The sequence below is a fragment of the Scomber scombrus genome, chromosome 6, assembly GCF_963691925.1.
Source record: "Scomber scombrus chromosome 6, fScoSco1.1, whole genome shotgun sequence".
Classification (NCBI taxonomy): domain Eukaryota; kingdom Metazoa; phylum Chordata; class Actinopteri; order Scombriformes; family Scombridae; genus Scomber; species Scomber scombrus.
This window is the reverse complement of record NC_084975.1, coordinates 12,092,612-12,107,506: the sequence shown is the minus strand read 5'-3', so window position 1 is coordinate 12,107,506 and position 14,895 is coordinate 12,092,612. Positions and strand designations below refer to the sequence as shown.

General features: G+C 41.3%; 1 protein-coding gene across 1 annotated transcript; it reads right to left on the bottom strand.

The window, feature by feature from the left end:
- Positions 1-6,752: 6,752 nt before the first annotated feature.
- tmem86a (transmembrane protein 86A) lies at positions 6,753-14,521 on the bottom strand. The gene is made up of 3 exons (XM_062420701.1): positions 14,440-14,521; positions 8,308-8,572; positions 6,753-7,760 (listed from the first exon to the last, which is right to left on the bottom strand). The coding sequence occupies exons 1-3, from the start codon at positions 14,458-14,460 to the stop codon at positions 7,333-7,335; spliced, it is 714 nt and encodes a 237-aa protein (XP_062276685.1). The 5' UTR covers positions 14,461-14,521; the 3' UTR covers positions 6,753-7,332.
- Positions 14,522-14,895: the final 374 nt, after the last annotated feature.

The window sequence follows — 14,895 nt, the reverse complement described above, 5'->3', positions numbered from 1 at the left end:
GACATGCCATGGCAGACGCAATTTGATCGGCCATATAGTACCTGTTGCATTTACTGTCGCCACTTACAATAACTTTGGCTAGGGTTTAAGTTTCAGGATATTAAAAACATATACATCTGATTTTTGATTGACTTGGCCAATTGCTTGTGATTGCTTTTTATTTGTTTAAAGTGCTGTTTTTCAACTCACAACTTTCTTGTTCTTGATTTCCCTGGTTCGGTTAATACACAAAATGAACACTAGAGTTCAGCGTTGCTCCCATTCTTTATAGGCATTCTTCAGGAGCAGAGTGAGATATGAGATTTTTACCAGTCAGCTCAGTGGCAGCTCAGTGTGACTGTACACATTGTACTCTAGTCACAAAGACATTTAAGGATTTAAAGAAAAACATCATCATTCATCATTACATCATTATTAAATCATCATTTAATATAACAGTCCACAGTGCACTTTATCCCATACCAAAGTTCAAGAGTCTGAGGACAGTTTGAGGAAAGAGCACTCTACAATATATGCTACTAGTCGAAATCTCACCTCTCTTTGGGGTGTCCTGGTAGCTTAATTTTTTCATCTGCGTCTAATGTAACTTTTGAATCTTGGCAACAGCTTTAATCATATACTATCCTCTTCTTTTTTTTTACCACCACAATTCACCCAAATGCAGTCCACTGTGGACAATTAAAATACATTTAGAAGTCATAATTTGTCACAATGTTCATACATAAGAGTTTAGCCACAAAGTATTAGGACACTGACATATTATTTTGTTATGGCACTGTAATCCAGCACATTATTGGATTTGAAATGAAAGTGAGGTTAAGGCTCTGAATCTGAGCTTTAAGCGCTTTATCATCCACATGATCATCCCATCTTTTTTCCAAATAGTCTCTTCTTGCAGAGCCCTTGCAGGTAATAACCGGCTGAAGTGTACCTCTCACAGACATCAGCAAACACTTGTTGTCTTCTCTGGTGATGCTCTGACATGTCTGTATAGCAGGCATGTACACATCTTGCTTGTCTCAGGGCTTTTTTTCCTTCAGTCTCAGGAAACGAAAACACATGCTTAGTTGGATTGAAGTCAGGTGATTGACTTGGCAAATTAAGATCCTTCCAGTATTTGACATAAAAATGGTCTGGTTGCCTTGTGTTGTATGTTTAGGATTAAAGTCCTGCTACACTATACACTGTTAATCCAGTATAAATGTAATAATAACCGTAACTCTGAATAACTTCCCATAAAACTGTCTGAACATTATTTGATCACAGTATATGGCAGCTTCCTTCAGGTTAAAGAGGCCTGACAGCCTCTGTGCAGGCATTTCCTTTGAGTGGTCTGCTGATACTTGGTCTGGTAAAGAGCTGTCAAACAGACAGAGAGAGGTTACAACATCTCTCCATCCTGACGTCACTATGCTGGCTCCCACAAAGTCCATTTATATAGAGCCACCAGGGGACTGTCAGTGTTAGGTTGCCAGGTTCAAATCAATTAAGCACCAAACGGACGTCACTGGTACCTTCAGCCTCTTCGCTGCTCAGCTATTGCACAATAAGGTGGAAGTACTTTGGATTGAAAGCCTGAATGGCAACAGAAACTAAAGGCTGCTGACCCAAAGGGAACCACATGCTCCAGCTTTTTCAGATCACTTTCCCAGCTGTTTTATTGCATGGCATTTCCAGCACAGAATGTAAATGGAGAAGTATTTTACAGAAGTGACTTTATTATAGTGTCTTCCTTTGTTCGGACTACCTTCAGATTTGTGTGGAGATATTTTTTTTGTATTTCAGTGGAAGTGTGTGTGTCACCAAGCCTTGTTTTTATAAAGGCCATTACAGAGATGCCTTTAGTAGAAGACTGGAGTTCTTTGATGGTTAGACCTTGGCTGCGAATGAATGAGATGCATTTGGAGAGAACTGGCACAGTTCCTTCAGGAATAAACCATGGGATGGGATTTGATGTGTGTGTATGTATGTGCGTGTTACAAAATGAGAGAGAAAAAAGCAGACCGAACAAGAGAAAGCATGACGAAGACAGAAAAAAGGAAGCGAGAAAGACTCAATGGTAGCAGTCTGGGTTAGTTTCCACAGGTCAAAAGCCCATTTTCCATCTCACCCAGACAATAGCGTGCAGCGGTTAGTAGAACAGAGCCCTCTGTTGTCCTCCAGTCCTTTCTGCCTTAATGGCACTTTAGCTGCTGAGGGCGAACAGCTTCTGTTGAAATGCATAACAACAAACAGTTATAAATATCAGCTGACATTTTCAAAGCAGTAACTTTGATTCTAGGAAACAGATAACAAACAAAAAAAGACTGATAGACAGTATGTTGAAGTTGCATTGCAATTGCATTTATTTCTCCAATAGATATTCACATTCATAGCAGTTTCACTACAGCAAAGAAACTATTTCAACTCTACAGTCATGAAAGAAAACAAATCGAAAAAGTGAAATCAAGGACAACAAAGGAAAATATATCAGAATAAAAATAATGGAGAAAAAAAATGGCATTTGTTCATAAAAGTCAAATGATGCATTGCGACGGGCCTTCAATAAAATGGATCAAGTGTTTTGTGAAAACAAACCCAACTCTTCCCACATTGACAGGAGAAAATTGCACTATGGGCTGCTTTTTCTGAAGATAAAAGAATAATCCTTTTAAAGAAGAAAAATGTTCATAAAAGTTGGTAACACTTCAAGAGCAATTTGTGCCTTTTAAAGAAGAAAGCTGATTCTCTCAAGCGCTGATGCAGCACTTTCTTGTGCTTAAACCATCAATGTCAAAACAAAAACTGTCTTAAAACAGGAACTTCAGTTTTTCTCTGAAAGGAATAGATGGAAAGAGTATAGGAGCATATACTTTAAAGGATACAGTACACAACAATCCTTTGTTTTAAACACTATAGCTACTAGTGTTTAAGAGAGATTGACTGGCCTAACTCTGGGTACAGAAAAGTGCAGCTCACAGAAGGTTCAAAATAAAATTACAAAGAAAAGTTGGCATTGATTTACACACTTCCCATAAACACCTGGCCGTTCAGTGTGCACTTTTCCACCTTTGTAGATTTATTTGAATTTAAACCTACTTGTCGTGCAACAGAAAAGATACACACACTTCACAGCTCTACGTTTCGAATGTCAACCCCTGCGTGATGAGGGGCGCATAACCAGCAAAGGTTTCAAATCCATGATTACAAGAAACAACCTGCTAACTAATGCAGAGGACCAAATTAAACTATGGGCCTCTCTACTACAACAGCTACAGGTTCCAACTCATTACTCATTACAGTGCAGGCCAGACCGTACTGGCCTCCCACAGCTCTCTCAGGTCCCTTTTGTTTGCACACACAAAGCTGAGAACAACAGGACTGTTGACAGGCTGAGGTAAAGTGATGTGCCTGCCATCTGTGAGGGACAGGACAGTGGCTAGCAGGCCAGCTGGAAGGGGAGTCTTCCCCTGTGTGTCATATTTCACCTCCTCACCTAATTCCAGCAACAGTATCGCTCCACAATAACCTCCTTCCTAAGTGGGAAGCCAAAAGCACTCCTGCACCAACGAGGGGGACCTCTATCTCCTGCAAAACAAAAGGGTGTTGGATACATGAGAGGGCTCTAATGTTAGCTGTGGAGGATCCACTCAACAAAATGAGCTCAGTTTTCTATTTGCTTTCAGCTTTGGTTATCTGTGCCTATGTCAAATAAAAGGAGAAATGACGATAGAGTGAATATTAGATGCAATATCCTCTAGATAGGAATAATAATAAGCAGCTTTCTGACTCAATATGGTATTTGAGTTTCCTGTTTTACAGCCTATCACTCTCACTTCACTTTCCAAAGTCATGGAGAATTTCCAGAGTGTGGGTTGGCCAACAAAAATAATCTCAGAAATACTTCAGAGTAAAGCCTGTCCCTTGGCATGGAGCCATTAGGACATAAGAACAAAAGTCAGTAGGCTTTATGTTGCAGAGGACAACAAAGGTAGTGCTTACATAAATTGCCCACATAATAAGGATGAGTAAGACTGCTCAACTCAATCTCATCATTCCCTCATGGTTTGACTTGAGGCTGAATACTGGAGTCAATCACGTTGACCAGAATCTCTCCTCCACTAAAACCTGATTTAGGACAGAATAAACACACAAATGCAATTCTGCCAACAAACCCCTGTGGGTGTCTTTCAGCGCTTATATTAATTGTTGACAGAACATGTTCTGCTGGTGAAGTGGATGAGATAAGACGGGAGGTGAAGTGGTTCTCAAAGTGGGGTCCGGGGCCTTGAAGGGATTCCCCATGAATAATTATTTTTATTTTTCACTACAATTCCATCCATAAGTAACACAATGACAAGAGTGTATGACTATTTTGGTCATGTTTCATACACTTTCTGTAATAAAACATCTAAAAGCAAAACTCTTATCAGATGGGCGAACATGGAACAAAATCTTATCAGATGGGCGAACACGGAACCAAATCTTATCAGATGGGCTTCCTTGACATGAACTACAACCACTGTGCTAAAAGGTACTTGCCAGTAGGAATTTGCTGCAGACGAATGGTGGAGGGACAAATTAAAAAGAGGGAACGAAAGAAAAGTGGTCACATAGATGAAGTGAAAAAAGACTTCTGACTGACAAAGCAGAAATATTGTGCTGACAAGCATGCTGACGGGCCCAAAGGAGATTGAGGAACTTTCTGGCAAAGCAGTAGTCAGGAATAGATGCTCAGGCTGAAAAATGTCTTCCCCGGTCAAACTAAAACTGTGCCCTGTAGTTGATGTAACTTATTAAAACAACAAACAAACAAAAAACCTTGATGCCTGTCATGATCATGGTCTGCCTGCAGATCTGTCATGGTCACTGAAATGATGCATAAACACATTTTGGTGTGTGTGGTTTTTTGTGTGTAGGTGGGTGTATTACTGACAGCTCTATGGGGTCATTGAACCCATAATACGGCTCTGTTTATTTTCCATGCTCGTTTGTATACAGCACAATATGTTTTGGTGCACTTGGACTGAACCACTAAACATCTGTCAAAATAACAAAACCTGTCCCTTTGCTAATTTTATATAAATTATTATTACTATGTGATTGTAAGTGTATATTTGTAATACAATTGATTTTCTTTGCAGTGTACAAACTGTTAGTGGTATTAATCATAAAGCCAGCAACTTATACTTAATACGTAAGGTACGGTCAAAAAAAGGAAATATAAATTAGTATTTCTCACTATTATGGTTACATTAAGCATGAAAAATATACTGTACATCCCCCAGTTTGAATTAACCCAATTGAATACTAATTTCATCCTTAGTCAAAAACACTGGAGCGTTGATTAGGGGTATGCCAGGTTTAAGGGCATTGGGAGAATACATGAAATATGTCCAGTAGTGTGTCTACTACATATAAAACTATGATGATTCACAGCATTTTCTGGCCTTGAGTTACTTCTGACTTGTCACAGGTACACAAAGACATTCACTCGGACACATACAGCAAAGACGTAGACAATACACACACTCTCACGCATGCACACACACTCAAAAACATGCATATATGCAGACATCTGAAGGGAGAGTTACCATATACTTTTTACGTTTTCAAAAAGACACTTCATTCTAACGGTTTACCAGATGGAGAAACGAATGAAATTTGAAAGTGGGGAATGTGTGATAGATGAAAGACAAAATATCAGGCAACCTGTCAGGGATTAGTTGCGATGGATTTTGCTGGATTAAAGTTGATGAAGTGTCCTATGAAAAGGAATTATTTGCTATAATGGGATAACTATTCTCTCACATGACATGCCAGTTCCCTTGTCTCTGATTTTTTTCTTTTGCACAACCCGGTCAAGCTGCCCTCGGGCAATGTTTCTGTACATGTCTTTGTGCATGTTATGAGTGGACACATGAATACACACACGCACACACACACACACACACACACACACACACACACACACACACACACACACACACACACACACGATAAAACAAAGATTCCAGCCATTAACATTAGCCTTTTCTTTTTAGTCACCATAACATGGTCCAAGGCGACAGCATGGGCTGGCTGATCTAGTCCAGCATTAAGAACCCCATGAACTTTTCCTAATAACTCCGCCAGCAGGAGTTGTAGGGGTCAGGTGTGTGTGTGTGTGTTGACATTTGCACCAATGTTTCTGGAAAAACGGCTGGCAGTTAAAACACTATAAAACGCCTGAAGGACTTAACACCAAAAAGGAGTAGCAGGTGCACTGTACAGCATGTTATTATGTGTACAGAGGTCTGCTGTGACTGCAATATCTTCTGTGTTCTTTCTGTGACAGCAGGACAGTCAACAAATCTCAGCAGGAAGAATAATCTATCTTCCACAGACAACCTTCACTTCCTCTAACGTAGTAAAGCTTTCTATTTCATTGCCTTATTTTTTGTCTCTGTTGCTCTGTCATTCTTTCGCTGTGCATCTAGTTGTTCAAGGACATCCTAATAGGAAAAAAAAGAATGAATCTGCAGAGACTGGGTGTGGATTTGTAGAGGATGCTGAATAGAAAAGTGAACAAAAGCGTAGTGGTTGCTGTGAGTGAAATGAGAGGGACAGCAGATAATAAAACAGGTGTGGATTATGCTCCTGACTTTAAAAATAGCACCCTTAATTCACAGGAACACAGGGCAACAGATTGAAAAGCCAAATGTGGGCAAGTCGGTAAAAAAGGAAAAAAAAAAAAAGGAGAAAATCTCTCTTTTTAACAAGGCAGTAAAACAAATGACAGTGACAGTTGTGAAAGCTCACAAATGTTAAATTGCATTATTGGACCACGTGAAGTCGACATGTGTGTGATGGGACTGTGTGGAAAGAGAGGTAAGGGTGTTAATCAAACACACAATGCGCACACAATCACTCTTCCACACACTCTTCGAAGGTCCTCAGTGACATGCTCCCCTTAAGTTAAATCATAACAGTTAAAAGTAAAGTAATACTCTAGATAGCAGGTTAATATTACAACACTTGTCTCCATGGTAACTAGGTTAAGAGACAGCCGTTCTAGGATTAGAAGAGGCAGGTAGGACCGTTGTCGGAAGAGGCTGAAGAATACTATCATGTCTTCATGGTAAGAAGACAGGTCTTAGACTACCATACTATTGGGGTAGTAGGATGACAACCATTGGAAGGCTGTGGTGGAGCAGTCACCATGGTAACAACGGTGTGGGGGTGCCACACTGAGATGAGGGCTGAGGGTTGGGGATCTGGCAGTGAGATATGTCCATAATCACTCAGGGCCGAAGGGGGAGCGGCTGCCACCTTCCCAGACTCATGGCAGGTTGCTTTGGAGACAGCGGTTCCTCATGTTCTCTTCCTGGCCACCTCCACATCCTGGCACTCAACGGCCGAAAGTGCTATCAGCATCTGTGCAGCGTAGTAGGTGGCCATGATGATGGCGCGTGAATGGGGCACAGGGAAGCAGAACTTGTTGACAGCGATGGTGAGGTCGGAGACCATGAAGAGCACGGCGCCCAAACAGGCTGACAGCTTGGTCCAGGTCCACAAGTCGTTGGTCAGCTGCAGGCCCGCGATGGCCCTCCAGCCCATGAAGCCGATCAGAGCGATGTAGACAGCCACCAAGTAGGTGAAGGGGCCGGACAGGTAGGGGTACAGCAGCATGTAGCTCAGACTAGACACAGCAGTGATCACCAGGCCGGCACGCATGTTAATGGGCTTCATCCCAAAGGCAGACGAGTAGAGGATGTGGGTGATGGCAAACATCAGAAGGCCTGTGAAATAGTGTATAAATGATTCACAAAGTTTAGATAGCAGTTTAGAAAGCATGATACGAGATGAAGAGATAAGCAGCTCGTTTACTTCATTATGGGATAATTTGTGTTCATCACAACCCACTGAAGGCCTTATATTTTTTGTTTTGGTAATTGTAATAATCCCTTTGTACTCAGCAAAGTTATTCCTAAAACCTGGGATATTGCAACAACAGCAACAAGTCACAACACGAGTAGTCAGAAGATCAGATAACTTGGAAACAGCCAACAGTTAAGTCAGATTTGCTACCTTCCCAATTAACTTTTGGCAAATTGAAAGTGAGCGTTCCAAAAAGGCAGTAATGATCCCTTGTTTCACAGCTAACCTGGGAATCTGTTTAAAAAGTGTCATTAGACCACCTGACTACATCTGTTTTAACTAACGATGGCCAATATTACAACAATAAAACATGCTATAATAAACTGAATTGTTCTTTAAGTTGTAAAATCCATACAAAAGAGGATAGTGCTGCAGATGTGTGTGATCAGTGTGTAAAGTTTTCCTCACCGTGGACGAAGTAGCCCTGTTCCTGCCAGATAAGAAAGGCATCGCCCAGAGCAGAGAAGATAAGGCCGGCCAAGATTTTGCGCGCGCTGGAGTGAGCACCCAGGAAGCTGAAGCCGTGGGCCAGTAAGAACATCCAGAGGCAGAAGATGGGCAGACATTTGATGAGTGCACTAAACCAGGATGGGCTCGAAGTGGGCAGCCACAGGACAAAGTACACACAGGTCGCCTTGAAGAATGGCACCAGCTTGGGGCCTTCGCTCTTGACCTGAAAAGCAGATTAAATATTTACATTACTAATAGAGTCATAGCTGGTTGCCCTTACATAAGGTGATTTTATTCACTGAGTCAGAACAATGTGCTACTATTGTCACTCTGCCTTAAACTACATTTATTAGAAAAGGCCATTATCTCATAGTAGAGGCCATGAAATATAACACAGGGAGCAATAATCTAAAAACAGTCAGCACTTTAAAGTAAATCACTTCTCCTTATTTGGATGAGGGTTCGGGTGAGGACTGGAATAACCTTTGGCTTCCTCTGTGTTGTCACTAGTTTACATCACAATGTCAGACACGCACGTGTTTTGTGGCTGAGACGAAACTCAGCAGAAACAGCGAGCAGAAGGGGAAATTCATAAAGCTCCCAAACTCTGACTCCTTGTAACCTTTTTCTTTTCTTCTTTTTTCGGCTCACTTCCCATCACCCTTTTATTCTCTCCTCGCCTACGGTCTTTTCTGCATCTCATGTTCTTGAGAACTGTGTAGCATATTCAAGTCTCCCATTTCTTCCTCCCGACTGTGTCACTGGTCGTATCTCTTTCTGTTCAAACAGATGAGGCCCAACAGGGTCACGTAAAAACAAGAGCTAGAAAGAGGTTTCACAACACCTCTGGATGACCGTCCACCTGTGCTTCTAAGAAATTCTCAGAAAATCAGGGAAGGAGAGAAAAGTTGAGTTTGGGGGGGAATGAGGTAAGTGAGGGTTAACTAGAGTTTAGATCACTGGAGGAGAGATGAGGAGGATCAGAGGGAGATGTGGATGGGAGGAAGACAAAAAGGGCGCAGTGCAGCAGGGAAAGGGTTGAGAGAGAGGGGGGGGACTGTTTACCGGAGGCTGTTTTGCATCCCTCTCCGTAAACATTCTGTGGAAACATAAAGTGATGCAAACGAAAGCGATGCTGCGACTGCACTGGTCACGAAAGAATAAGTAAATAGGGCAGGGGAAGGGAAGCGGGAGGAAATGTAGCTTTAGAGGAGGGGGAGTATCAAATGACAGCTGGGTTTTAGGAGTGGGCAGTTGAGTAGGGGGGAGAGAAGAGAGGTGAGAAAAGAATGAGGGTCACTGTAGTTCATACACTTTATGCTTCTTAGTGGAGGGGAGGAAGGGGAGGCCCCTTTATTGCACAACTGCTCAATAGAACAGCCGACCAAATTACATTATAGGAGCAAGCACGATGTTTCTGTGACCCAACACCTAGCCTGGTGTAATTAATTTGACTATCACACAAACAAGCCTACCAGCTGTTATCTGCTGTGATAAATGCCTCCAATTAGTGACCATAAGCATTACTTGAAGCTAATTCATATTTAATTGTCTCAAGCAGGCTACAAGTATGTACATTTTTATTTGTCTTCCATAATAGTCCATGTACTCAAAATGCTTCTGCTAAGGCTCCTGACCAAATCTAAAAAGTGAGAGAATGTCATTCCAGTTTTAGCTGAACTATACTGGTTCTGTATCATTTAGCTGTGATTATATATAAAATTCTAAACGACTGGCCGCCCTGTTGTTTTATGAGGCTCCACATTCGCATAATTCCTCTACTGTTGTTTTGGAAGACGTTCAAAACCAGAATCGTAAGAAAATTGGACATTTCATTTTCAGCTCTGCTGCCAAACTGTGGAATATCATGTGCAACTATATCAGATAGCTTTCAACTAGCCCTTAATTTGCTGTCCCCCACCCCCCCCCCCCCCCCTTTTTCTGTACCATCAGTTAGTATTTTATATTATTACTATTACTGCTGTTATTCTGTACCTATTTATTTTTCAGTGTACTAAGATTATTTACTTTGAACTACAGTAAATTCTTCATGTAAAGGGTGACGTCTAACACAGCTTTATTGTTATGGGCTTCACTGTTTGATAACTGTAACAATGGCTTTCTTTTCCTGTGTTTGTGTATGTATGTTTATTTCATTTTCTCATTGATCTTATACAAGTATGAGCTGCTTACCAATTGGACAAAAAAGAAGAATAACAGGTTTGGGACTATCACTATCAGTATCAAAATAAGCAGTTATACTATAGCTATGCAGACTTGTACTGAAGATGAGCCTTTTACATTCTGCTCATGATGTCCTTCAAGTAGTATGAGAGGAATTTATCCAGTGAGGCAAAGCTATACCAAGGTGTATTCTCTCTATTATGCACTTTGCCTGGCCTTCATAATGCAACTGGAGACATACATTAAAATTAAAGATAGTCTATTGTGTGCGTGCACGTGTATGTGTGTGAGTGTATGGTCAGTCTACAGCCCGATGAAGACGAAATGTGTGCCAAGCAGATATATACAAACCAGGCAGTATTCCCAGACTAGCCAATATCAAAACTCTGTTTATCCAGCCATGGGTGGCTACTTAACGCAAGCAGAGGACACAAGAAAACAACATATTTCTAATTGACTGTTTCAAGCACTGTCATTACACTTGCTTTGACTGATATCTGCAAGCAAAGGCAGAATGAAATCTACGATAAAGAATCCAAGATGACAAATAGCTTGTTATCAGTGGAGAAAACCTCAGATCAGTGTCTGCAGTGTTGGAATACAGATTACAGGGAGGAAGGTGGGAGGAAGTCAGAGATTCCCATAACCTTTGGTCCTATTCATGCCGTGTTTGAGCCATGCTTTATAGTTTCCCCTTCCATTGTTTTTTGTGTAAACTTAGTGTACCTACACAATGAGAACACGGCTGCGTTAGGAGAAAGACAAGACTTAAAACAGCTCTGAGGACCTTGGAAACACAAACTATAGAAAAGCTATAGAAAGCTTTCAAATCTTCAAACAACTGACTGCTTTCCTTAGCTGTCTAACGGTATTCAAATTATAAATAGGCCATGTGTGTCAATCTGGTGTAATTAGCACTGTAGTACTATATGATGATACTGTTCTTCTCTAATACATGGCTCCACATCCGATTAAGCTGAAAGCTGTTCCATCACGAAGGCCTAATTGCCTACTGGAATTCATAAACTGGTCTACAGTGGGTGTAATGTTTTCATATCTCCTGTTTAATGTCTTGTATCTTGTGCTTCTTGTCGGGGTTTTGCGGCGCTGTATTGTCCCATCTGTAACCAACTCCACACACATTGATTGAGGCGTCACTTTGTCTGCAGGAACACTGAAGGGGATATTAGCGACGGCTATGTTGCCTGTGTGACAGTCAGCTGTCGCCAGCATAAAAGAACAGAACACACTGCCGCATTTGGGAGGCAAACGAAATTAATCACTGTGTGTGTTATAACGCGATGGTCTGCATGATGGCATTATAAATAAAGGCTGTTTGCAGAAGTGCCGTGACACAGCTGACTGGCTGTAAACACCTGCTTCACATGCCCCCTGTTAAAGAATAATATAGTTAATGATTGACTGTATTTGCATGGTCACTAACCAACAATAAAGTCTGTTTTTTTGTTGTGGGAATGAATAGCAGGATGGAGAGGCTCCCTTTTCCAAAATAACCTTGTGTGCAGTATCCATCTGCAGCACCCACAGACCAACAAAAGCTCCACATTGAAGCAGTACATAACATCTAATCAGGATGGCGTCTATTCAACCACTTTGGGTCATATGCTAGTCAAGTGTCAGGAACAAGATACACAGAAACATATTAGAGACCTGTAAATGCATGTGTTTGGCTGAGGTTAACTGTAACATAAGTATGGCCCTGGCAGGCTCTACTGGCATGTGAGTCATGACTCACAATGTTATTTCTATGCAGCATCACACAACACTGTTTCCTTCCATCTTACAGCTGCCTTGACTCCAGGGGTATGTACACTACGCGCAAGGGTTCTTCCATACAAATAAATACCCTTTGTGACATGGCCTATGCTTTACTATTTATAAATGCTTATCTTTTCTAAAGTAAATGATTCGGTAATACTCAGTGGAGCAATTGTCAGATGTCTCCACGGTCATATCAATAAAACCAGAGAGGAAAGTGATGCTGCTGCTGTATCTCTGGGCTGCAGCAGACACCTGCCAAAAGATTCAGTCCACATTGGTTAAGGGCAGCATGTGCTGGTGTGAGACTGCATGTGCTCTGAGTACTTGATTCTACATCATCTGTAGAGGACAAAAGGGTAATAAATTCCCTGAAATGCTAAACCAGTCTGCTCACCAGATGGCATGGAGCGTGGTGGTGTCTCATTTAGAGCCACATATAAAAAGTAGGTATTAATATATTTGCATTTTTAAAAGAAGTATATAAGTTAAAAAGAAAATGTGGGTACATTGATTTTTCATTACAGTGGATTTGATGCTTTAATGACATTAAAATCCTTGAAGCTGCTTGCCTGCTTTATTATTTAAAACTGTATTGTGCACAAGAATATTTTCCCTTCTATCTATACTGTTTACTAGTGTCTTCATCTCTGACAGCACATGCCTCTACATTTCACTTTCACTGTAACCCTGGCGCCACAGCTTAAGTTAGTCTCTTAATGAAAACTCGAGAACCTACATAGCATCATCATCATTATCATCACTACAGCAACCAGTCTGTATGGCAAGCATTCCTCCACACAGGCTCCTCTCACACACTCTGCGCATCAGGATTTACTGAGGCTAAGTTACAGCACAAGTTACTTCATGGTCCCTGTAAAATGGGTAACATTTCATAGCATCTCGGTAAAAGTAAGAGCAGAAGTTCCCAACCTTTTTTACCCGTGAGACCTTACAGATTATTGTCTTGATTCATTGGTTAATCTTTGTCTTGTCCATATATGAAAACTATTTTTGAAACTTCCCCACAGTTCAAAGTCATATGTTCAAATGTCTAGTTTTGTGACTAACTGTCCAAAACCCAAAGATATTCAGTTCATCATCATGTTCCACAAAGAAAGCAATAAATCGTCACATTTGAAAGTCTGAAACCAGCTCTTTTTTTTCATTTTTACTTAGTTGCTGATTAGTCTTCTGTCTATCGAATGATAAATCAACTAACCTAGCAGCTCTAGAAAGAGGACTTATTTTGTTTTATTTGCATAGCTTGTAGAGGCTTGAAGAGGTAACAATACGGAAATTACAAGAAAGCTTTACAAAAAAAATTTATAAATTGTATGTATCCTATCCTATCATCTCATGACCCCTTTAATTAATCCAGCGACCCCTTGTAGGGGTCCCGAACCCCAGTTTGGAAACCACTGAGGATGCCGGGGCAAGTTAAATGATTCATGTTGCTGTCAAATTTGCCGATTTCCTTCAGTGGCACTTAAGTCTATTAAGTGTTAACAGGTAGGCTAAACAAAAGAGACTATGTGAAGCCAAAGAGTACAGGACACGAAAAGAAAGCCTGCGCATGCGTTACTAGAGGGGTACTAGGAAGAAAAAGAACACACACAAAAAGGTCGTCACATGACAGCTTTTCTTTTAGTCGGGGTCTGCTTTTGGAAATGTGTGGAAACATCCTTCTGTATTGTTGAATATGGAGAAAGGAAAAAGCGTGAACAGTCGCTGCTATAATGTGCAATGACGAGAAAACATACTGACCAGAAAAGTTGTCACACATACAGACACATACAGCTCAGTTTTAAAAGAACAGCCTGTTAACAGCGTGGGTGTCCTTTAAAGCATGTTCAATGTAGCTAACACACAGTCCTGTTCACTGGTAATTACATTATCACCTCAACAGCATGGCTATGCTATGCTATGAATAATTACGCAACTAAAAAACAAGTTAAACCCTAAATTAGTAACTCGAGGCTGTCGATAATGACCATTAAATGACGGAGGCGTTCTTAATAGTGATGGACCGGGTTGTTTTTGGAAAGCGTTTAGCTAAACTAGCAGCCGCTGTTATTCCTGTTTCATGAAGGAAAATGTCACCGCTGATCTGGAGCGGATACTCACCACGGTAACCGGAGAAACCATCTCTCCCTCGGTGGTGTCGGTGTCCCTGAATAAATATATTCTATCTAAATGTGGTTTAGGGTCTCCTGTTTATATTCCTCTGTGTGAGGGATGCCGATTTGTTTTTGTCTCTCTCTCCGGTGGGCGGGTCGCGACGTCCAGTGGAAGGTGACGGGCCAACCGTAACTTTCAGGGCTGTCACCGTCGACCAATAGGAGCGCAGAGTGGTCGTTCGGGGGCGGGACTAAGGCGTGAGGGACGCCCCCCCCGATGGGAGGAGCCAGTCAGCTGTTTACATATCAGAGCAGATGGCCTTTATTTACATTTGGGAGAATTGAGCTTGTTGGTAACATTTGTTTCGAGCATGTATTAAATTAAGCTGCAACAACCCTGTGTTAAAGATATCCTCCTCAGGCGTTAGAAATCAGACTAAAAACGATGGGAAGCTTTCAGAGA

Coding starts and splice junctions, on each gene's coding strand:
- tmem86a (XM_062420701.1), bottom strand. CDS start 14,460: ATGGTTTCTCCGGTTACCGTG. Junction 8,573..14,439: donor TGGTTTCTCCGGTTACCGTG/GTGAGTATCCGC, acceptor TCTGCTTTTCAG/GTCAAGAGCGAAGGCCCCAA. Junction 7,761..8,307: donor ACAGGGCTACTTCGTCCACG/GTGAGGAAAACT, acceptor ACTATTTCACAG/GCCTTCTGATGTTTGCCATC.